This window comes from Convolutriloba macropyga, chromosome 6, assembly GCF_964194025.1.
Source record: "Convolutriloba macropyga chromosome 6, txConMacr16.3, whole genome shotgun sequence".
NCBI lineage: Eukaryota > Metazoa > Xenacoelomorpha > Acoela > Convolutidae > Convolutriloba > Convolutriloba macropyga.
Genome location: NC_134473.1, coordinates 50,911,658 through 50,936,357, shown reverse-complemented (window position 1 = coordinate 50,936,357; position 24,700 = coordinate 50,911,658). Strand labels below are relative to the sequence as shown.

At 37.3% G+C, this 24,700-nt stretch overlaps 1 protein-coding gene across 1 annotated transcript in view; it reads right to left on the bottom strand.

Annotated features, from left to right (window-relative positions):
- LOC142341023 (wee1-like protein kinase 2-A) overlaps positions 1-24,700 on the bottom strand; it is a 99,469-nt gene that overhangs the window by 3,611 nt on the left and 71,158 nt on the right. The window contains exons 13-19 of the mRNA XM_075391844.1: positions 21,309-21,471; positions 20,845-21,016; positions 14,445-14,623; positions 12,529-12,672; positions 9,643-9,736; positions 7,980-8,073; positions 1,007-1,074 (exon numbers count right to left, since the gene is read on the bottom strand). Coding sequence (XP_075247959.1) covers positions 7,998-8,073; positions 9,643-9,736; positions 12,529-12,672; positions 14,445-14,623; positions 20,845-21,016; positions 21,309-21,471 — 828 coding nt within the window. The 3' untranslated portion in view covers positions 1,007-1,074; positions 7,980-7,997. The remainder of the gene's footprint in view (positions 1-1,006; positions 1,075-7,979; positions 8,074-9,642; positions 9,737-12,528; positions 12,673-14,444; positions 14,624-20,844; positions 21,017-21,308; positions 21,472-24,700) is intronic.

The following is a 24,700-nucleotide window of genomic DNA, read 5'->3' as shown; positions in this document are numbered from 1 at the left end:
CTTATTATTAAAACGTAGACGGGTTTTCTTGACCCCGAGGGCTAATAAAAATCCAAAAATTTCAAACATTTTCAGAAATCTTGAAAAAAATTGTGCAAAATGGAATAAATTTGCGTTTGCAGCGAGCGATTGTTCGTCAGTAGCTATAAACGGGGAGGGGGGTTGCGCTAAGAGCGGAAGGGGCGTTGGGTGCAACAGTGGGATGGCGGTGTTGGGATGACAGCGCGCGGGGGGTGGGGGCAATAGTGGGGGGGGGATGGTCAACAGTTGAGTGGTCTTCAACATCTAAGAACAGCCCTTCACACCATAAGTATAAGTCTCCAAAACAGTTTGAGCTGAAAGAGAGCTGAAAGGCTCTTAGAGTACTTAATGCCCGCTGGGCGCTACCTGTTTGTCCCGTTTTTGAGGACGAAAAGTCAAAAGCGTCAGACGGAAAATTGGTCAAGCGAATAACCGCATAAAAAATACCGACAGAACTAATGTAATTGCTACAAACTTCATTTGAGAGCAGTTAAGCATTAGACATGCTAAAAAAGAGTAATTTAACAATTTTCTAATAGCGGCCATCTACAACTGGTCTTTATTTGTTTATCCCATTCTTTATTCTAATTGCTTTTTCAAAATTAACACTGATTATTTTAGATTTTTTTGAATATCAATTTAGTTTTGAAAACTCTATGAGCAACATAAGTGAAGAACAAACCAGTCTAAAAAACTTGAAACATTTTTACCCAAAAGGCGGCAAAATTAAGTAAGCGAAACAAATTCTTGTTTTACGTCGTAGAAAATGTCGGGTGTGCAATAATAGCAGACTGAGGAGATGACGGTGGCTATTAAAAAGATGAAAAAAGTGAAAAGTGAAAAAAGATGAAAAAATTTATACTTTTGAATAGTTTGAAAGCAGCTAACCAACATACCGAATTCAACAGTTTTTTTAGTTTACTGATAGAAATGTCGTATTTTTTTACCGGTGGGTATTTCTGAATCGGGCGAATTGTCACGTCACCACGTGCAGTCGCGGCCATAGGGCCCGATGGCCCAAAAGCAATATCCCGCAACTCGGGAGCGAGGTAGCTGAAAACAAACCCTTTTCTTTTTTTTCAGTAGAAACAGCTCAACCCCTCGTCTAGAGAAAAATCGAGCCTTTCTCATTATATCTTCCATGAAATCATTGCCCCCTTATGGGCGACGGTACTTTGATGGGGGGGGGGGGGGTTATAATTGTTATGCGAACTAACCTAAGGGCTATAATGGTAACGACCCTGAAAATTTTGAATCGTTAACCAACTTTCAGTTCACTAATTATAAAACAAGAACGTCTTGGAAACTGCCAACCACGCAAGATACGCCAAATATCACATAATGTATCCAACACGATAACAAAGTGCACTTTTCATAAAAATAAAAGATCGCCTAAACATTCGGTTGTGGAATAAAACCCACGGAAAAAAACCCCACTTTACTATTAAAGAGCTGCGCATTTAGCGCGTTTGATCATGCCTCAGCGGCCCGCAAATCTCGCTTTCTGATCAGCAATGCGTGTGAAAAAAATGGATTTGATATTTTGAGCCAAAATCGAACGTTTATGTTGAACGATCACGGCATTATGAACAACAACAACCGCGTTTACTCTGTTTGTGACGTGGATCCCAATCTAATGAAGGTGGATGGGATGAATTTGATCACATGCAAGAAGAGGAGGGGGAAGATGACTGTTTGGATGGAGTGATAGATTTGCCGTTTCAGGATTCGATTAAGTCCCATTTTTTAAGGAAATAAAAAGTGACAGAAGTTGGAAGGAAATTACTTGCCAAAAGTTAAGGAGAATCCGTACACATAACTGTGGGATCTAGGTCTAAGTAGCTGATTTTCAGCACATTAAGAGCAAAATGTTTTTTTTTCTCGAATTTTATGCGCTCTAAATTTTGTATCTTTTGAGGCTTCATTTATGTGATTTCCACTATACGAGCCTGGTTACGGAATAAAGACACAAGGAAAAAAAAACCACTTCCTTTCAGATAGGAAATAAACCCCAAGGAAATAGACCCCCACGGAAATAAACCCCCACTTTACTGTTAAAGAGCTACGCATTTAGCGCGTTAAGCCATGTCTCTCGGGCCATGGCCATGCCTTAGCGGCCCGTGGGACTTGATATGAAACTATCACAACCGAACAAATTATCACGAACGAAATTCAATTTAAAAATGTTTTTTCCCGTTGTTTTATTTTCTAGACCCCACCAATTGACTACAGACAGAAAGGAAAACGTTTTGAATATTTATTTCCTTATAATGGTATCAGAACAATAATGCCGCAGATCCACGCGCTATATTTTTATAGAGTTTAAATTATCAGCATTTCGGCTCATAACACGATGATATATTATTGCATTCTCAGCATTATTTTGCAATCGAAGGATCAGAAGGAATTGTTTTTTATCTACAATAATACGGTTTTAGATATGTCGGTACATTAATTGTTTCCGGCATCTGATAAAAAATTCAAAAATTGAAGGATTTTGTTAACAAAGTTGATAATGTAAGAATATTGGTTGATTCTTCAATGATGATATTTTTTTCTTCGAATATGATTTCCTTAAAAAGCAATTCCGCAGACAGCATGCCGATGACAGGTTTCAAGAAAGCAATATGGATTTTAGTTACACACTTATGGCAAACTCAAATTAGTTTCAGACTCGAGTACCAAACTCAAATAAGAGAGAAAGCGAGAGAGAGAGAGAGAGAGAGAGAGAAAATTGACGTCTATCGTTCAGATGAATTTAATGAGAGATAACATAATTCAATACTTGAACACAATTCTAATAAATTTTTAATAATAAAACTCCAATTAGGGATTAAAATTGTCCGGACATCCTTTATTCCGCTTCTCTGTCAAACATTCTTTAAATTTCCTCTAATTTATTCGCAGTCTATAATTTTTTGTATCTCTGCTTCAGACTACATTTTGTAATTGCTTTTTTATCATTCAAACTTACACCAACAAAAAATTATTTGAAAAACGCACACCACCAAATTAACAAAATGTCTGTAAAATAGGCTTGAGGTCTATAAATTTTGAGTGTAAACAAAAAACCATACCCGGCAGATTGCCGGAACATAGCCGCCGTTGATTCCAATAAGCATGATTGGGATTGAAAGAATAGATAATGAAGAAAAAAAGATTTTTGTACAAAAACTTTTTTTAAGTCCGATATATTTTGATGGCATTTCGTAGTTGAACATACTTCTGTTTCCTAGCGAGAGGCTACAGGGGCTACTATCAATACCAATAAGCATTAGAGAGAGGTAGCTAATACTTATAGGAACGACGTTCAAATAGCGGGCATCTAAAATTGGGTTTTATGGGTTTATCCCGTTTCTATTTCTGACTTCAATTTTTATACTGACTCTGTTCATTTTGAATTGCTTTGCTGAGCAACTGTTGTTCAAAATCACTTTTAGCAGAATGAGAGAAGAGAGAAACTAGCCTGAGGAAGTCAAAAAGATTTCACGCAAAATGTTGAAAAAGCGGCAAAATGAGGTAAAGCGAAACTTTTTTTTGTTCGACGAAGTAAAAAAAAACATAGCAGGACAAGTCCTGACGCACGATTCAAAGAATTTTTATTGACTAAACAAAAAACTAGACCAATAACGGACTATGAATGGATTGGGAAAACCATTTAGAAAAGAATCCGATCCAAAAAATCGAAAAAACAGTAAAAATCAAAGTGAAATTGCCGCATGTGAACGAAAAACCACTAGCGAGAAAGCGAATTTTTGTTCAAACACCGTTTTCTCACTCTACTTTAAATTTAGAGCGAAAAAAATTCACGCCGCAAAACCACTCGTTTTTTCGCTCCATTTCCTTTTTCGGCGTGACCAAAATCACTACTCCAATTGGACTTCGAAAATCATGAAAATATGTGAACAGATCTTTAAAAAAAGACAGCGCCCGAATACAATTTAAATTCTTTGAATTGTAAAAAAAATGTTAGCGCTATAATAGCCGGCTGAGAAGATGAGGGCGGCTATTAATAAAAAGTTTAACTACTGGAGACGCCGAATGTTACTCTTTTTTTTTGCTTCTATGAAATACTTTATAAAACATGGCTATTGTTTTTTTATTTCCACTTGCAGAAATTTATTATGACTCAAAATAGAATAAATTTTGTAGTATTTTTTATTCTTCTAGGCGCTTTGAGAACTTCACTAAACCGTAAATTGAGTCTTAATATTGAAATGGAGTCTGAATAAATTCACCTCTTCTCAAAAACCATCCCACGCAAATTATCAGCATTTCGGCTCATAACACGATGATATATTATTGCATTCTCAGCTATTGTTTTGCAATCGAAGGATCAGAAGGAATTGTTTTTTATCTACGGTTTTAGATATGTCGGTACATTATTTTTTTCCGGCATCTGATAAAAAATGCAAAAATTGAAGGATTTTGTTAACAAAGTTGATGTTAATCTAAGAATATTGGTTGATTCTTCAATGATGATATTTTTTTCTTTGAATATGATTTCCTTAAAAAGCAATTCCGCAGACAGCATGCCGATGACAGGTTTCAAGAAAGCAATATGGATTTTAGTTACACATTATGGCAAACTCAAATTAGTTTCAGACTCGAGTACCAAACTCAAATAAGAGAGAAAACGAGAGAGAGAGAGAGAGAGAGAGAGAGAGAGACAGAGAGAGAAAATTGACGTCTATCGTTCAGATGAATTTAATGAGAGATAACATAATTCAATACTTGAACACAATTCTAATAAATTTTTAATAATAAAACTCCAATTAGGGATTAAAATTGTCCGGACATCCTTTATTCCGCTTCTCTGTCAAACATTCTTTAAATTTCCTCTAATTTGTTCGCAGTCTATAATTTTTTTGTATCTTTGCTTCAAACTACATTTTTTAATTGCTTTTTTCTCATTCAAACTTACACCAACAAAAAATTATTTGAAAAACGCACACCACCAAATTAACAAAATGTCCGTAAAATAGGCTTGAGGGCTATAAACTTTGAGTGTAAACAAAAAACCATACCCTGCAGATTGCCGGAACATAGCCGCCGTTGATTCCAATAAGCATGATTGGGATTGAAAGAATAGATATTGCAGAAAAATATTTTTGTACAAAAACATTTTTTAAGTCCGATATATTTTGATGGCATTTCGTAGTTGAACATACTTCTGTTTCCTAGCGAGAGGCTACAGGGGCTACTATCAATACCAATAAGCATTAGAGAGAGGTAGCTAATACTTATAGGAACGACGTTCAAATAGCGGGCATCTAAAATTGGGTTTTATGGGTTTATCCCGTTTCTTTTTCTGACTTCAATTTTTATACTGACTCTGTTCATTTTGAATTGCTTTGCTGAGCAACTGTTGTTCAAAATCACTTTTAGCAGAAAGAGAGAAGAGAGAAACTAGCCTGAGGAAGTCAAAAAGATTTCACGCAAAATGTTGAAAAAGCGGCAAAATGAGGTAAAGCGAAACATTTTTTTGTTCGACGAAGTAAAAAAAAACATAGCAGGACAAGTCCTGACGCACGATTCAAAGAATTTTTATTGACTAAACAAAAAACTAGACCAATAGCGGACTATGAATGGATTGGGAAAACCATTTAGAAAAGAATCCGATCCAAAAAATCGAAAAAACTGTAAAAATCAAAGTGAAATTGCCGCATGTGAACGAAAAACCACTAGCGAGATAGCGAATTTTTGTTCAAACACCGTTTTCTCACTCTACTTTAAATTTAGAGCGAAAAAACTTCACGCCGCAAAACCACTCGTTTTTTCGCTCCATTTCCTGTTTCGGCGTGACCAAAATCACTACTCCAATTTGACTTCAAAAATCATGAAAATATCTGAACAGATCTTTAAAAAAAGACAGCGCCCGAATACAATTCAAATTCTTTGAATTGTAAAAAAAATATTAGCGCTATAATAGCCGGCTGAGAAGATGAGGGCGGCTATTAATAAAAAAGTTTAACTACTGGAGACGCCGAATGTTACTCTTTTTTTGCTTCTATGAAATACTTTATAAAACATGGCTATTGTTTTTTATATCCACTTGCAGAAATTTATTATGACTAAAAACAGAATAAATTTTGTAGTGTTTTTTATTCTTGTAGGCGCTTTGAGAACTTCACTAAACCGTAAATTGAGTCTTAATATTGAAATGGAGTCTGAATAAATTCACCTCTTCTCAAAAACCATCCCGCGCAAATCAGCTGAGAACTCTCCTAAATTGTGTAAAATTGGACGTCACCGGAACCGATACATTCGATGGGAGTCATGATAAGATGAAAAAGTTGATGTTTCGATGTCTTCTGTCTGAAAGATTCAAAATGAGATATACAGCGAAACAAGGTCAAGAGTACAACAATTGAGTTTTTCTCTTACAAGTTTGGAGTTACAGAAGCTGTTTCAAAATTGTCAAGAAATGAAGCCAAAAATTTGCCAGCTGAGAAAACAAATTTTGAGGAAACTCTCTCTCTCTCTCTCTCTCTCTCTCTCTCTCTCTCTCCCTCTCTCTTTTTATTTCTCTCTCCCTCTCCCTCTCTCTCTCTCTCTCTCTCTTTATTTCTCTCTCCCTCATTCTCTCTCTCTCTCTCTCTCTTTCTTTCTTTCTCTTTCTCCCTCTCTTTCTCTATTTCTCTCTCTTTCTCTCTCTCTCTCTCTCAAGTAGCAAAACCAACAAAAAGGTATCCAAATAAAGCCGGATCATTTGCTACCGAACGACAGGAAGTGATTGGACTTTTTTGTAGCGCAATTTTTTCATCGACGGGATATTGTAGCAAGCATTGCTTTAGCATTTGGCTTGGTTATACCTAATGGGCTACAAATAACCAGGCTGAAACATGAAACATCTTAAAGGCAACTACAATGATTTAAATTGAAATAAGGAACCAACTTAGGCCACCTATTTTTTTTACTTTTTGTAATTAACTGGCCGCAGAAAACTTTGACTGCCATAGAGCACACAAATGTAAAAAACATAACCGACTAATGTTTGGCGAAATGCTCTCAAGCAACCGGCAAGAGGTTGGTTTTGGTAGTATTCAGCTGGGGCTTAGATGCTAGCTTTGCGGGGAGGGGGTCAAACTTTTATGATTCAGAACCGCCCTTCACACCATGAAATTGTTTCCTCAAATTTGGTGAATCGCATTCTTAGGGTCTAGTGAGCCGCAAAGTTTTAATGCGGCTCATTTTAACTTAATGCCTGCGGGCGTTACATGTTTATTTCGTTTTTGAGGACGAAAATTTAAATAGGTCAGACAAAAAATCGGTCAAGCGATAAGTCGCTGACGAAAAGACCACAGGAGTAATATAATTGCTGCAAATTGCGTTTGAGAGCAATTTAAAAAAGTCAAGAACTATAAATTCAACAAAAATCAGCATGCTCATCAAATATGCGCATTAAAGGACACTAACTACTACATTACCTATTTCAAACTTCCTTGAGGAACAATCGGTCAATCAGTCAATCAATCAAATGGCTAAAGATCCGACGCGGCTGCCAAATGTTTATTCAAATGTTCTGTAAAGTGTGTATCTAAAGTGTGTAAAAGATTTGTCCCGATAAAAACTGTTACTCACATTGAGACTATTGATAATGATATTCATTAGCAGTCAGCGGTAGTCAACAGTATAAAACGGAGTAATCTAACTACTCGACCTTAATTGGCATTGAAAAACGATAATTAACCCATAAAAATCTTTTAGCTCGACTTCAATATGAAGCTGGAGCAAGTCCTAGTAGTCAATACTTACCACGAAGTTTTAAGCCTCGACTTTTGAAAGACCATGCTGGAACTAAATAGACCATAAAAAAAGTGGTCATCTCGCGTGAACCCGATCCAAGTGTCTGCTGCTGTACTTTGTCCCCCTCCCCAATGAACATTTTAGGTCACTTCATAAGTCGAGGTATATCCTACTGCAATTGGAATCTTGTTGCGGAGTTTTGTACTTACTTGGGGTCTCCTAACTCATCATGGGCCAGATCTCGCACTCTCTTGGAAGCTTCTGTAGCCAGTCCCAGGTCTCCGATCTTGTACACGGGCAGACCTCAAATCAGTTCAAACTATTAGAGCGGACAAACAAACATAACCGATTAACGTCGGGCGAAACGCTCTCAAACAACTGGCGGTTGGCTTCGTCAGTAGCTAGCCACGGTTTAGTGAGGCTAGCTTTAGCTTGATTCGACTGTGTAACTTTCAGTTTTCTAGCCTTGTTAGTAAATAAGTCAAATAGAAAAAAAACGATATTTAAAAAACTTGCAAAACATTGCAAAATGCAATAGAAAAATGTCCAGATTTTGCAGTGAAGAAATTGTTCAAAACATTCTTTGTCTCTGGCGTTCGGTCAAGTAACCCATCTGCAAGACTTAAAAACATTCGTTGGTCAGTAATGATCGTTAAACTCAGAAAAGGAATAAAATAGCCAAAAATTTTGGAAACAATCGCAAGTTTTAACAAACTCTTTAGATTGATAACCATTCCATTGGCTATAGAAACTATGCAGCAGCCTATTATCCAATCTTGAAGAAGATTCTTAGGACTCTGGTGTCGGAAAAAAATCAAAAAGATTCAAAAAACTTGAAACTGCGAATATTTTTTTTTTTAAATTGCTTAAATTCGTGCTATTAAAATCTTGAAAAATATTCCATTACATCTAGAAACTATGCAGTAACCCATTATCAAGCATTAGAGGAGGTTGTGTGACTCTTGAGGCAGGAGAAACCTAAAAAATTGACAAAAAATTTCGAAAAACTTGAAAAAAAAAGAAATTTTTATTTTGCAATTGATAAAATTTGTGATAATAAAAAGTTAAAACCTAATTTATGGCCCAAAACATTTTTTCAGTAAATTATTATCCAAACCTAAAGGAAGTTTTTTGACTCCTGAGGCTGAAAAACCTGAATAATGACCATAGATGTCAACAAATTTCGAAAAATTTGGCAAGTTTTGTCAAAAAATACTAAAACTCGTCATGTTTAAATGTTGAAACTATTCCACTACAACTGAAAACTATGCAGCAACATACTATCGAACACTAGAGGAGGTTCCTTGACACCTAGGCAACAGTGAGGTGGGTGCAACAGCCCGGTGGTGTGTGGGGGCAAAATTAGGGGGAGGGGTCAACAGTGGGGGTGTCTTTAACCTATAAGAACCCCCTTCACACCAAATGTTTATTCAAATGTTCTGTAAAGTGTGTATCTAAAGTGTGTAAAAGATTTGTCCCGATAAAAACTGTTACTCACATTGAGACTATTGATAATGATATTCATTAGTAGTCGGCGGTAGTCAACAGTACAAAACGGAGTAATCTAACTACTCGACCTTAATTGGCATTGAAAACACGATAATTAACCCAAAAAAATCTTTTAGCTCGACTTCAATATGAAGCTGGAGCGAGTCCTAGTAGTCAATATTTACCACGAAGTCTTAAGCCTCGACTTTTGAAAGACCATGCTGGAACTAAATAGTCCATAAAAAAGTGGTGGTCTTGCGTGAACCCGAGCCAAGTTTCTGCTGCTGTACTTTGTCCCCCTCCCCAATGAACATTTTAGGTCACTTCATAAGTCGAGGTATATCCTACTGCAATTGGAATCTTGTTGCGGAGTTTTGTACTTACTTGGGGTCTCCTAACTCATCATGGGCCAGATCTCGCACTCTCTTGGAAGCTTCTGTAGCCAGTCCCAGGTCTCCGATCTTGTACACGGGCAGACCTCAAATCAGTTCAAACTATTAGAGCGGACAAACAAACATAACCGATTAACGTCGGGCGAAACGCTCTCAAACAACTGGCGGCTGGCTTCGTCAGTAGCTAGCCACGGTTTAGTGAGGCAAGCTTTAGCTTGATTCGACTGTGTAACTTTCAGTTTTCTAGCCTTGTTAGTAAATAAATCAAATAGAAAAAAAACGATATTTTAAAAACTTGCAAAACATTGCAAAATGCAATAGAAAAATGTCCAGATTTTGCAGTGAAGAAATTGTTCAAAACATTCTTTGTCTCTGGCGTTCGGTCAAGTAACCCATCTGCAAGACTTAAAAACATTCGTTGGTCAGTAATGATCGTTAAACTCAGAAAAGGACTAAAATAGCCAAAAATTTTGGAAACAATCGCAAGTTTTAACAAACTCTTTAGATTGATAACCATTCCATTGGCTATAGAAACTATGCAGCAGCCTATTATCCAATCTTGAAGAAGATTCTTAGGACTCTGGTGTCGGAAAAAAATCAAAAAGATTCAAAAAACTTTAAACTGCGAATATTTTTTTTAAATTGCTCAAATTCGTGATATTAAAATCTTGAAAAACATTCCATTACATCTAGAAACTATGCAGTAACCCATTATCAAGCACTAGATGAGGTTGTGTGACTCTTGAGGCAAGAGAAATCTAAAAAAAATGACAAAAAATTTCGAAAAACTTGAAAAAAAAATGAAATTTTTATTTTGCAATTGATAAAATTTGGGATAATAAAAAGTTAAAACCTAATTTATGGCCCAAAACATTTTTTCAGTAACTTATTATCCAAAGCTAACGGAAGTTTTTTGACCCCTGAGGCTGAAAAATCTGAATAATGAACATAGATGTCAACAAACTTCGAAAAATTTTGCAAGTTTTGTCAAAAAATACTAAAACTCGTCATGTTTAAATGTTGAAACTATTCCACTACATCTGAAAACTATGCAGCAACATACTATCGAACACTAGAGGAGGTTCCTTGACACCTAGGCAACAGTGAGGTGGGTGCAACAGCCCGGTGGGGTGTGGGGGCAAAATTAGGGGGAGGGGTCAACAGTGGGGGTGTCTTTGACCTATAAGAACCCCCCTTCACACCATATGTATAAGTCTCCACAACAGTTTGAGCTGAAACAGAGCTGAAAATCTCTAGGATCTTTTATTGCCCGATGGGCGCTACCTGTTTATCCCGCTTTTGAGGACGAAAAATCAAATGGGTCAGACGAAAAATCGGTCAAGTGAAAAATCGTATAAAATAAGACCGACAGCACTAATATAATTGCTACAAACTTGCTTTGAGAGCAATTAAAAAGAGACCGGAATCCAAGAAAAATTTGGGCCTAAAGCGTTTTGCATGCTGGCAATCGGTTTGTGAAAAATCATCCCATTGTGCCCGTTTCAGCACGTTAATCACCTTTGTAATACTGCCATGTGCTGCTGTGCATTTTGTATATATTCTGCTGTGCAAAATAAACTCATTTCAAATGTAACATCATCGTTTTTTAGTGAGGTAAGTCGCGCATGATCAAATTCTAGTCACGGCTTCAGAACTAAATGAACTAAAAACTTTAGCTAGAGAGGGTGAGATATTGCGCACAAACGGTGTTAGTGGAAGAATAAGTCATTAAAAATTTCTCTTTTTTTCTTCTTTTTTTTTCTCAGCAATAAAGTAGTTGCTGTATGACATACTGTGTGACAAAGTAGTAACTGTGTGACAAATTGAAAAAACCACGGACAACGCAATTCAACATAAATTTTGTCTGAGTAGCCTATTCCAACCTCTTTAAGTTAAACAATCGAAAGCAATAGTCACGAGAACAAAAAACTGCTTGAAAAGTCTCGCATGAACAAAAAAATTGGCTAGCTCTGAGGAGAATTTTTTACAGGTCAAATTTTTGCTCTCTCCAACACAGCGGTTTTTGAACAAAAAAATGGTTTCAATCATTCGAAACAAAGTCAGCGGGATAAGAGAGGGGTGGCATTTTTTAGGTTAAATATAATTGCTGAAAAATCACCCAGTTTTTTTATGTGTTCGCAACTGCTCTGTTGATAGTTGTGGCCAACTCTGATACCAGTTTTCATCGTACACTTTCAGACAACGGAAGTAAGATTTGAATACTATTAAGTACTATTTAATCGTTAATGAACGTTTATTTTGCCATATTTAAACCCGGGTCCAGGTTTGCAGGTGAATTTTAATAAGAAATGCTGTGAAATGCGATGAAAAAAAAACTTCAACGCCTATTAATTTACATATTTTTGCGGTGAATGCGGTGAATTATTTACTGTCACCGCGTACTCGGTATTCTAACAACAAATACACTTACTTACACGTGTTCGAACTTCTTACCTGCTGCATTTCTTCAACTCCTTGTTCCACTGCACCAAATGTCAGTTTTTTTTTCTAGAATATTTCTTGTGAATTTAAATAAAGGTTATATATTTTTTGTTTCAGGTATATTTAACCGTATGGTTATAATTTTAATTTACTTGTTGCAAAAAAAGAACGAATGCAGTGAATTTTTGTAAATGCGTTGAATTTCGCGCTGAATTTTTGTAAGAAATGCGGTGATTTTTTTTTCACCACATTCACCGCATTTCTTACAAAATTTCACCCAAAAACTTCGACCCGGGAAAGATTGAAAGATTGATTGTAAGAAATTTGCTAGAAAAACGAGTTTTTTAGTTTGTTTTTTTTTCTAAATTATACGCTTGCAATTGGACATTTATTACTTTGTTCGGGCAAAAGTTTGAGAGGGTGGGGGTAAAGATACCTCCTCTGTTGAGACACTGTTCTGCAGTGTATGGTCCTTCTGTCTCTGCAGTGGCCATCTGTTCATAGAAGTAGTTCACACTCGGCAACTCTCCCTTCACATGGATAAAAATGTTATCCGGCTTTATGTCCATGTGAGCGATGCCTGAAAATATAGTTGCATATACTTGTCTGCTTTATATTACTTTTCAGTACACGGTTCCAAGTGTCGCTGTTATAATATATTTTTTTAAACAATAGACAGAGGATTCAATGAATTTTTTCCAGGGCTGAGTTCTCTGAACAAAAGTTGGTATATCCAAACCGTCCCCGAAAGAAACTCTTTTTTGTCCAGGTTTTGAGGCATTCGAATGTTTTTGTGCGTTCAAAATGTGTATGTCTAGGTTTTGGTATTTAAGTTCAGGTGTTATCACTTTCATGCGATCCCAACCACATTGTGCATTATGAACTTTGGTCAAATTTGATCATGATTAGGTTATCGGTTATACCCAGGCTGAGATGTGCGTTCAAAATCGTCCTGATCATACCGTCCCAGACCTAAAATGCCTCTGATTACACGCAAGTGCGCTCGACAGTTACTGTGCGCAGTTAAGTGCGTTTGAATTCGTATCTGATCAGACTCAAGCGCGCTCGAAGACCTGCGTTCTCGATCAGACCCACATACGTTCTAATCTTCTTCTGATCAGACCCACTTGCGTTCAAAATTGTTTGTGATCAGTCACAGTTGCGCTCGAAATGCTCTCCTATCGAAAGTCCATGAGCGCAGGATTATCGACTATCTTGCGCTCAGACAATTATGCGTTTATGATCAGACCCAATTGCACTCGAACCGTTTATCATGAGGCCCAGTTGCGCTTGAAGACGTTTATGATCAGACTCAAGCGTTCTCGAAACAGGTTCAGATCAGACTCAAGTGCGAAATAGTCTTATCAGAGAATGATTTTGATTATGACCAAATCTCTTAATTTTGCTATAATATATTCAATTCATAAAAACTGATGCTCGCAGTAATATACTCAACAATGGAAGTGCCAATTAAGAAACTTTTGTTAAGAAAAATAAAGCCCTGCTGTTTATTAAGTAAGTTATTTTGTATACCGTTAGTGCATATTTCTAACTCAGTGGATGAACTTATACAGCTTTCCATAAGAAACGTCTTTATCTACAGTTAATTAAAACTCTCTAAATGTTACCGCCATTTGCTTTACTATTTGAAACGGTGCTCGTGAAAATGGCAGACGCACCAAAATAAAAAAATTTTACTGCTGGCCAATCACTATTGCGAAAATAGGAATATTGTTTTCTGATTGGCTGATAGCTCAACAAATTCTCCATGTTTTAAAATAGGATATGCGTGTTAACGTAAACTTTTTTCAGAAATCGAGATAAACTGAAATAGAATAATTATAATTTTTTGGGGGAAATTGGTCTCACGTTTGGTTGTGATAGATTCTTATCAAGTCCCACGGGCCGCTGAGGCATGGCCATGGCCCGCGAGGCGTGGCCAGATGCGGTAGAAAAATGTAATCTAGCATTAGGCTATATCCAATTTAGGCTAATTGAACGCATAAATGTACAGTGTTTTAATTTTCTCGACCAATCACTTTCGTTGAAATTTCTACATTTTTGTACGTCTATTTGTTAAGAGGTCACCATATGAAACGTGTTTCGTTACTTGGGGGTGGAATTGCACATATTGGGTCTGTGGCATTTGCCGAAATTTTTTAAAATAATAACTTTGATTCGTCTCATAACAAGTGTAATACCTACTTTTGTGCAGCAAAGATGCCATGCAATAGGCTCTCGTAGCAGCAAATTCAATCATATGAATTCTCTGGTGCACCAACTCAGTCATCTCAATCCTCTCAAACCTCATTAAAATAATCACAAAATGGTTTTGAATAGAAATTGAAGTACCTGATGCGTGCATGTATTGTAGACCAAGTCCCACATGTAATAGTTGTGTCTTCAGTTCCCCCTCAGCGACAGGCTCTTTTCTCCTCATCTTGCTCATGATGAGACTGGTCATGGTTCCAGCATTGCAGAACTCCAACTGGATGTAGATATTCATGTGATCACACCACGAGTTGTAGTACCTAAAGGTTCACATATACTCATGTACTATTTGACTATCAAATTATAATATTATCGTAGACTACATCCATTTTTGCCCTTGACTAAATGAAATAAGCTATTGATATTGTTTCTTAAAACTGCAGGTCAAAAACGATTATTTTCCTTAAAATAACCTCCAGAAGTGGTACATTCTGAGATTTCAAAAGCCTTCAAAAGGGCTCAAAACACAGTTCGATAGCCGTCTTACATTTGAAAAAGAATTATACCGCTAAAAAAAACTAAGTGTTCCCTGCAAGATACTAGTCAAATGATGGGAAACTTTGGAGAATACAAAACTAGTAAAAAAAACGTAACAGAAATCTTTCCCAAGTCGCGCCGTCAGCGCTAATTCAGTGTATATCAAAGCGAGACGAGGTCTGAAAAAAGTAGTGGATAAAACAAGGATTCCAACCACCAGTAAAATTTGGCCCGATTCTACATGCGCGATTAGCGTTAGGAGAAAGGGACAAATTTTACTGGTGGTTGGAATCCTTGTTTTATCCACTACTTTTTTCGTTGACTAAATTCAAAATTTTCCAATTGTAAAATCCGGCGCCAATTATAATTCTTCAAACGTTTTTTAGCGTTAATTCTGCGCCTCCAAAAACTCTTTCACGGCATTTTTCAACACGTACCTCGCATTTTATTCAACAAAAATGCATATAATATCCCACAATTGTTCAGCACACTTAAGCACTCCCCGTGAATTCTCAACCGCTATCTCAACTCTCTCGCTATAAATTGAGAGTCATCAGCACAAAAATTTTTAAGCCAAATAATATGTAGATCTTTTTTTGTTTTTGATTTTCCGCTAGTCCTCTATTTCCTTTATACGACACCTGAGACATGACACATATGTCCAATGTGAAAATAGCACTGGTGAAGAATGTGGAGATAGTACTCAATTTTTGCTGCAAAAATACTGAAGCAGCGCATACAGGTGACGGGAAAAGCACTGAAGCCGTTGAATTTTCTAATTTCAGCACAATTGTTTAGCAAATAAAACCACTACTCACAGACTAATAAATTAGGACTAAAAATTAAGCCTAATAAAAGAAGAAGTGATGAAATGTTGCAAATATCTGAATATTCATGGCCCAGGTTGAGGTCCAGACCCAAATTTTTGTCTGATCAGACTTTCCAGACCAAAATTATCCCTGATCAGACTTTCCAGATGTAAATTAACCCTGATCAGACTTTCCAGACACAAAGGGTCCCTAATCAGACTTTTCAGACCGAAGATGTTCTGATCAGACCATCTTCAGACCATAGTCCAGACTCAAATTCAGACCCTTGTGCCCAGACCTTGATCAAACTATGATCAGACTCAGGTGCGTTCGAAGAGTTTATGATCAGACCCTGTTGCGTTCGAAGCATTTATGGTCAGACCCAGTTGCGCTTGCAGCCATTTATGATTAGACTGAAGCGCGCTCAAAACCGGTTCTGATCAGACTCAAATGCGCTGGAAATATTCTGAACATACCCGGCAGATTGCCGGAAAATAGCCGCCGTTGATTCCAATAAGCATGATTGGGATTGAAAGAATAGAAGATATTGAAAAAAAAAAGATTTTTGTACAAAAACGTTTTTTAAGTCCGATTTATTTTGATGGAATTTCGTAGTTGAACATACTTTCTTAGAGAGAGGCAAGGTAGTGTTTCAGTTGAAATCGCTCAGGAAATTTTGTCCATAATCAACTACAAGACTCACAATTTATGTGTTTATTATGAAAAGGTCAAAAAGATACTTGAAAGATAAAACAATACGAAAAAAAGGATAATAGAGAAAGTGACCAAATTCTGTCTACTTCCCTAAAAAAATTATGAGACAATTTAGATTAGAGATTTGAGTTATTTTTTTCAGCTGTAGATCCAAATGAGCAATACTCAAAATAAGTTTTTCCTAGATATAGAGACAAAACGATAAAAATTTTAAAACAAAACGAAACAGGGCGGTGTGATTCCGTCAAAAAGTCTAGCAAGTTCAAAAATTACGGGAATTACATAAAAACATAAAACATACCCGGCCGATTGCCGGAAAATAGCCGCCGTTGATTCCAATAAGCATGATTGGCATTGAAATAGAATATATTGAAAAAAAAAGATTTTTGTACAAAAACATTTTTTAGTCCGATTTATTTTGATGGCATTTCGTAGTTCAACATACTTTCTTAGAGAGATGCTACAGGGGCTAATATCAATACCAATAAGCAGCAGAGATGGTAACTAAATCTCATAGGAACGACGTTCAAATAGCGGGCATCTACACTTGGGCTTTATGGGTTTATCCAGTTTCTAATTCTGACTTCAATTTTTATACTGACTCTGTTCATTTTGAATTGCTTTACTGAGCAACTGATGTTCAAAATCACTTTTAACAGAATGAGAGAAGAGAGAAACTAGCCTAGAGAAGTCAAAAAGAAATCACGAAAAATTTTGAAAAAGCGTCAAAGTGAGGTAAAGCGAAACTTTTTTTTATTCGACGAAGTAAAAAAAATAGGAGCGCTATAATAGCCGGCTGAGAAGATGAGGGCGGCTATTAATCAGAGAAAAATTTTACATATGATAAAATCTCATAGTTTTCCTGTAATATATTCAGTTCATAAAAACTGATGCTTGCACTATTTAATTCATCTAAAAATAAATCAGTTATAAAAATTTTGCAAAAGAAAACGAAACCCAACTGTTGAGAACAAATTTTATTTAATGTACCGCTTAGTGTTTAGACAGCTTTCCATAAAAAACATCGTGGTCTCCAGTTGATCAATATTGCTTTTGAAGGGGACCGGCCTCTGCTATCAGCTGACTCCTTTTTTCTGATCACAGCTATCAGTCTTTAAATGAGTCTCTGATCAGAATGCTGCTTTATTAATGCCTCTTGGCAGAGCCAACATCTCTCAGTAACAAAAAAAAATCAAAAGAAAAATGAAAAGAAGAAAAATGAGGCGTTCGAAAAGGTCCCTGATCAGACCCAATTGCGTACGAAAGCATTTCTGGTCAGATCCAAGTGCGCTCGAAGAGGTTATGGTCAGACCCAATTGCGCTCGAAGGTGCCTCTGATCAGACCAAAGTGCGCTCGAATAGGTTATGTCAGACCCAATTGCGCTCGAAGTCGCCTCTGATCAGACCCAAATTCGCTCGAATCCGCCTATAATCAGACTTTTCAGACCAAATTGACCTCTGATCAGACCATTTCCAGACCATGGTCCAGACTTTTCAGACCAAAATCACCTCTGATCAGACCATCTCCAGACCATCGTCCAGACTGTAGTGCGCTCGAATTTCCGTCCAGACCCTGTAATTTCGGTCTGGGAACACACGGTTGTGCGCTCGACTGCATCTGATCGTAAACCAATTTCGGTCTGGACCTCAAACTGGGGGGCAGAGAGCTGAATAAGCGATGAAAGACCAAACACGGCGAAGTGGTCTTACGTTTTTGCGAAATTATTCATAGTTCTTCTTGTTTTCCTCCCGGATTCGTGACAGAATAGACACATAACCAACCAAAAGTTGGGCAAAATACCTTCAAACGACGGGTGAATGGCTGACTTTAATAGTAGCCAGCTGGCGAATTGGGGAGGCCCTGGATAACATTAGTGTTTGTCCTCTCAGCAGCGTGAGTGATTTGTAAACGCATAGACTAATAAAGCACGAAGAGAGCTGATCAGGCACTTAATGTCCCCGGGCTTTACCTGTTTATCACGTTTCTGAGGACGAAAAACTAAAAGCTTTAGTCATTAAATCGGTCAACGAAAGACCAAGACTAATATAATTGCTACAAACTTTGCCAAAGAGCAGTTAACAAGAATTGTATCCTTCTTACAAAACTGCAGGAAGGTTTTGGAACTCTATTTCTTATACCTTCCTAAAGATCATATGTCCACCTTGCCAAGTTTTTAAACTAATTTTTTTAAAATTTTGTAACTGCTCACATGGATCTGAGCTTGACAAAAATAAACCAATAAGCCAAATAATCGCTAAACTGCATAGAAAACACCATCAAAATGCCCAATTGAGTGCTAAGAAATTTGTTTGAGCGCAATTACAAACATAACCGACCAACGTCGGGCGAATTGCTCTCAAACGACCGGCGAGCGGTTGGCTTCGACAGCTAGCCACGGTTTAGTGACCTCAGGGCACCAAATCTTTATCCCGTTTCTGAAGACGAAAGTCAAATGAGTCAAACGAAAAATCGACCAAGCGAAAAAATGAATACAAGGGTTGATAAATTTGCTACAAAATGCTTTTGAGACCAATTAACAATGGTTTCCTAAAAAGTGCCTGTTAGATCAGTTATGATAAAAAACATTTCAACTATAACTCATTGATAATGAGGATCAGAAATGATAACATTACGCAAAGAAGATGATGACATTACGCAAGACAATAATATCTTAAGAACCAATTCATTGTCTGAAGAGACTATCCGGTATCACTGTTTCAAGCCAGAAACAGTTTCACAGGCTCATAAAGATCCATACACTTGGAATCTACAAATTTTCAAAAAATTTTGAAAGTATAAATTTTATCCAAAAATTACTAAAACTGGAGTCACTATCCCAATATCTCTAAAAACTATGCAGCAGCTTATTATCAAACCTTTGAGGAGGTTCGAGGGCCTCTATTGCCGGAAAAAAATCAATAACATGAAAAATTGCAAACATTTTAAAATATTGCTTAATTCGTGATATTAAAATCTTGAAGAACATTCTATTACATATCTAAACTATGCTGTAATACATCTAAAAACAACGCAGTTATATATCATCAAACCCTTGAAGGAGTTAAGTGGCCCTAGAGGCTATAGAAACCTAAAAAATGACAAAAAATTTAAAAAAAAAAATTAAAATAAAAATTTCAAGTTTTATAAAAAAAATTGCTATAACTTGTGATATTAAAAAGATGAATATTAATCCATGACCAAAAAAACTTTCCAGTAACTTATTATCAAACCCTAACGGAGGATTTCTGACCTTTGAGTTTCAAAAAATCTGAATAATGAGTATAAATGTCAAAAAATTGGAAAAAAATGGCTATAAATATCAAAAATATGCTAAAATTCGTGATGTTGAAATCTTGCAAGACATTCCATTCTTTTAATCTAAAAATTATTCAGTAACCTGTCTTCAAATCCTAGAGGAGGTTCCTTGGCTCTTGAGGCTGAAAAAATCTAAAAAACTACAAAAATTTTCAAAAGGAAACTTGAAAAAAGCAAATTTTATCAAAAAATTTCTAAAATTTGGGACATAAAAAGGTGAAAAACTATTCCATGGCCCCTAAGAATTTGTCAGTAACTAAAACTCAAACTCTTTCGGATGTTTTCTTACCCCTGAGTCTGAAAGACCTGAAAAAGGAAAAAATGTCAAAAAATTTGGACGTTTTGTCAAAAAATTGCTAAAATTCGTGATGTTAAAATGTTGAAACCAATCCAATATCACTAGAAACAATGCAGTAACCTATTTTCAAACCCTAGAGGAGGTTTTTTGACGCCTAGGGTTGATAAAAATAAAAAAATATCAGAATTTTTCAAAAAGCTTGAAAAAAATTGCAAAAAAGTATGAATTTGCGTTTTTAGCCAGCGGTTGTTCGTCAGTAGCTAGCCACGGAGAGACAGTAGCTAGCCGCGCTACCTGTTTACCCCGTTTTTGAGGACGAAAAGTCAAAAGCGTCGGACGAAAAATCGGTCAAGCAAAAAATCGCATGAAAAAAAGACCGATAGGACTAATGTAATTGCTACAAACTTCGTTTGAGAGCAATTAATTAATCACAATCTCGGACGGAAAATCAATCAAATAGAAGTCAGTAAAAATGGAGACCCGCAAAAAATAGAAAGTCAATCGGTTTGAGGTTTCACGCCAAAGCAAATTTTAGCCACAACTTATCAGAGGTCATAGCCTAGAAAATAATCTGATCAGGGGGTTAAAATTGGAAAAGCGTCGAGATCTTGAACCCCCGAGGTGAATGTACCCCAAAAATTCTTCTCATTTTGATTTATGAGTGAAAGAGGTAAGCTGTCGAAGGGGTAAAATGATGTATGAATGAGGGGCGGCATATAAAACATGCATGAAGAAGGTGGTATATAAAAAGATATAGGGTGGGTCTGCAATCAGAGGACTTTGAGGAATATTTGAGGAATATGCCTGAAATGAGAATAGCATTGTAAAGGCTTTCCAGGAATAGCTTGGGCACTATCATCTACTCACTTGATGATGTAGTAGCTCTCTTTGAGAATGGAGAGTGCATGTATCTCGTTAAGCTGCTTCTTCTGCAGCACTCCTGGCATGATATTCATGGGCCATTTTCCCTCCTTTAGAGCATAGTACAACCCGTCTGTCTTCCCACGCACCAATCTCACGTCACCAAAGCCTCCAGAGCCTGTAAAAAACGTTGAAGGCAAAAGTTAAAAGCCATAAAACAAATTTGCACATTTTTTCCATCTGGCAGGCGTTTGCAATCTTTTTAGCGAGGGCATAGTTTATTCACAGAATATATCCCTAAAATAGTATCAGTTTGAAACTGAATGGGTGGTTGTGGAGTTTATCGATTTTAATTTTAACAACTTATAGCTTCTGCCGTGGACATTATGTCGCGGACCTGTCAAATAATTGCTCAAAAATGAAATGAGGGGAATTTGCGCGGAAATGCTGCTGTCAAATGTGTTACTCACCCAATTTGGTTATGCTGACAAAGTTCTGGTCTGTGAATCCAGGGTAGTCCTGCCAGACTAGATCTTTCTTTCTGTCTATCACAGCCATATCATCCCTTCCATATCCATCTCCTGCTGAGGTATATTTTCCACCAAATGGACCAAGGGTTTCCTCCGTTTGCAACTGAAAACATTTCAAACAGTTGAACAGCTTGATGAGAGCCCAGCTCGAGGTACGTGTCTGACTTCGTCTATGACGCATACTGTTTTTAAACGGCATACGGTGTCTTCCGAAATCCACAGGCTACAATTTTTATTTTCAGAACCAAGGTGATATTGGTAATAAACTAGCAATTCGGTAAAACAAACATAACCGACGAATGTCAGATGAATTGCTCTCAAACAACTGATGATAGGGGTGGGCTTTGGTAGAACCCGTGTCCAAATTACCCCCGTGATTACCCCCCAAACTGATGTAAGAGTAAGGGGGTAATTGTCTATGGGGGTAATTGACTATGTAAAATTGGGGGGGGGGGGGGGGGGGGGGGAGAGTAATGGGGTAATGGGGGTAATGAGGGGTACCGGAAAATTTTTAGATTTTACCTCCTAAAAATTACCCCCCAAAAAGATGTAACATTAGGGCCCGGGCCGAGGTTTTACCCTTAATGCACCCCTTTTAGCTGGGATTAGAGTGTAATGCAAATTGTACTCCAATTTATCGAGGAAAAGAGTGTAAAAGTGTAATTTTTAAAAATTACACTCTATTTACACTCTTTTCTCCGCTCTTTTTACACTCTTTGCAAAAGATTACTCATAAAAGTTTACTCTCTTATAAAATTACCATTATAATCAAAATGAAACGTTATATTATTGAGATCTATTCTGTTTTGGCCCCCCACCTTAGTGAGCTTATATTCTTTACGCCCCTAGGAGCACGTGTTATTTTCTTACACAGTAACGTGCTACATAACAACATATGATTTGTAACTGGGCGGCGAAAAAAACACTGGGGACCGAAACAGAACAGATCCATTTATTGTAGGAGTTGGCGCAATGGTCAAATCAAAAAGCGAATGTAACTTGTTGGAAAAAGTGAAGGTCGGGGTATCGAGCCTCATTACCTCCTTCCACCTTTTTTTTAATATTACGCTCGTGTAATTACACACTTCCAGCCTTAATTAAGCGGAGAAATAGCGTTGACTTATAAAAATTTTTACACTCTTTACATTGTTTCATCCGTTATTTTTGAAGAAAATCCTCGGCCCGGGGAGTGGGGGTAATTTTAGGAAGGTAAAACGAGGTAAGATTAGGGTGGTTAGGGGAATAATGAGTTTTTCCCCCGCCCCAAAAAACACACCCCAAAAAAATCTAAGTAAGAGGTAATCTTAGGAGGGGTAAAACGATGTAGGATTGTAAGATTAGTGTCGTAATGGGTTAATTGTTGAGTTTTTAGATCTTAGCCCCAAAAACACCACCAAAAAGATGTACGATTAGTGGCTAAATTTAGGGGGTAAAACGATGTAAGGTTAGGGGGAAATGGAGAGTAAGGGTGTTGCTAGATTTTACGCCCAAAATTACCATCCAAACAGATCTAAGATTAGGGGCAATAAAGGTAAAACGATGTAAGATTAGGGGGCGGGGGTAAAACGATGTAAGATGGGGGGGGGGGGGTGAAACGAAGTAAGGTTAGAGGGTAATGGGGAGTAAGGGTGTTGATAGATTTTTCGCCAGAAATTACCATCCAAATAGATCTAAGATTAGGAGGCAATATTTGGGGGGGGGGGTTAAAGGATTCAAAATAAGTGAGGTAATAGAGAGGAATGAGGAAATTTCAGATTGTACCGCCAGCCCCACCGCCAAGCTAACGCCCCATCCGTCAGACTAGGAGATATTTTTATCGAGGCAAAACGACGCAAGATAGGGGGTAACGGAGAGTAATGAAGGAGTTTTTTAGTTTACGTTAAGGGATTGATAAGGATCTAAGCTAAAGTGGTTATTGGGAGTATGAGAGATAATTTTAGACTGACACCCTGAAAATTCAACCCCCCCCCAAAATGGTAAAAGATTAGAGTGTATTTTTAGAGGGGTAAAATGATGTAAGCATGAGAGGTAAAATGCTTATTCCAGATACATGGGATGGGTAGCATTGTACAAGCATAGGTGGTCTGAGGGCTTAGGCGAACTGGCTCAGGTGGCGGAGGTTTTTGGTTCAAGGCTGTCACTCTGCGACTATGGAGGTAACACGATATAAACAACGGGGCTGCCAGAGAGGTAAAATGATGTAGGGTGTAAGAAAAGGGGGTAAGGGGAGTAAAACGATGTACGAGTAGGGAAATAATGGGGGGTAAAGGGATGTAAGAGTAGGGTGTAATAGAGAAAAAAACGGCGCAAGAGTAGAGGGGTAAGGGGCGTAAAACGACGCAAGATAAAGGAGTTGATGAGGAATTACCCCCATTATACTCTTTTGTTAAATCGCTTCGCCCCCATTACCTCCATACTACTACATCGTTTTAATCCCCTTGCCCCGTATTCATACATTGTTTTACCCCAAATTACCCCCTACTCTTACATCATTTTACCTCCCATTACCCCCCCCCTAATCTTACATCGTTTCCCCGATTTCCCACCATTACACACAATTGGCCCCCTACTCTTAAATCGTTTTCCCCTTTTTTCTTTTTTCTTGCCTTCTTTTACCCCCTTAGCCACCTACTTTTGAATCGGTTTAGCCCACATTAACCTCCCCAACTCTTACATGGTTTTACCTCCTAAATTACGCCCCCTTAACCCTTCCCCCCTACATCGAATTACCCACAATTACCCCCCAAAATGATTTTTGATTTTTAATGGGAATGGGATAGAAATTTCCCCGATTACCCCACTAATAATACATCTCTTCCTCTTCCGTCAACCAACCTCTTCAGAACTGACCACCAGAATATGAAAGTATGATGCCTCTTCGGTAGCTTTTGTGAAACGTATACTCTCATATTACCAGAGATCTGCATCGGGGAGACTATTAATGCCGTCAGCTCGGGATTTTTTGTTTATATCATTTTTTAAGTAGAAAAGTCAAACGGTCAGATGCAAAGTCAATGCAACAAGGCCCAACTAATTGCTCGTTTGAGAGCAACACAAGGGAACAGTACAACTATGGCAAAGTAACACTTCGGATTTTGATGACTACAAAAGATTTAGAGACAAATATTTAGTTGCAAAGTGAGCTCTTCTGTCTCAACAAGTGGTCAAATCGGTTAGAAAGATAAAAATTTGAAGAAATGTTGCGCTGTTTCCGTCAATTTTTAGTTTTTAACTTTGACAGGCATTTTAACTGAGTTTTCAGACGGGCTAGATTTTTCTACATATTTTTCTGTGATCATAGCAAGTGAGTATTCAGCTTTGATGCTTTGATT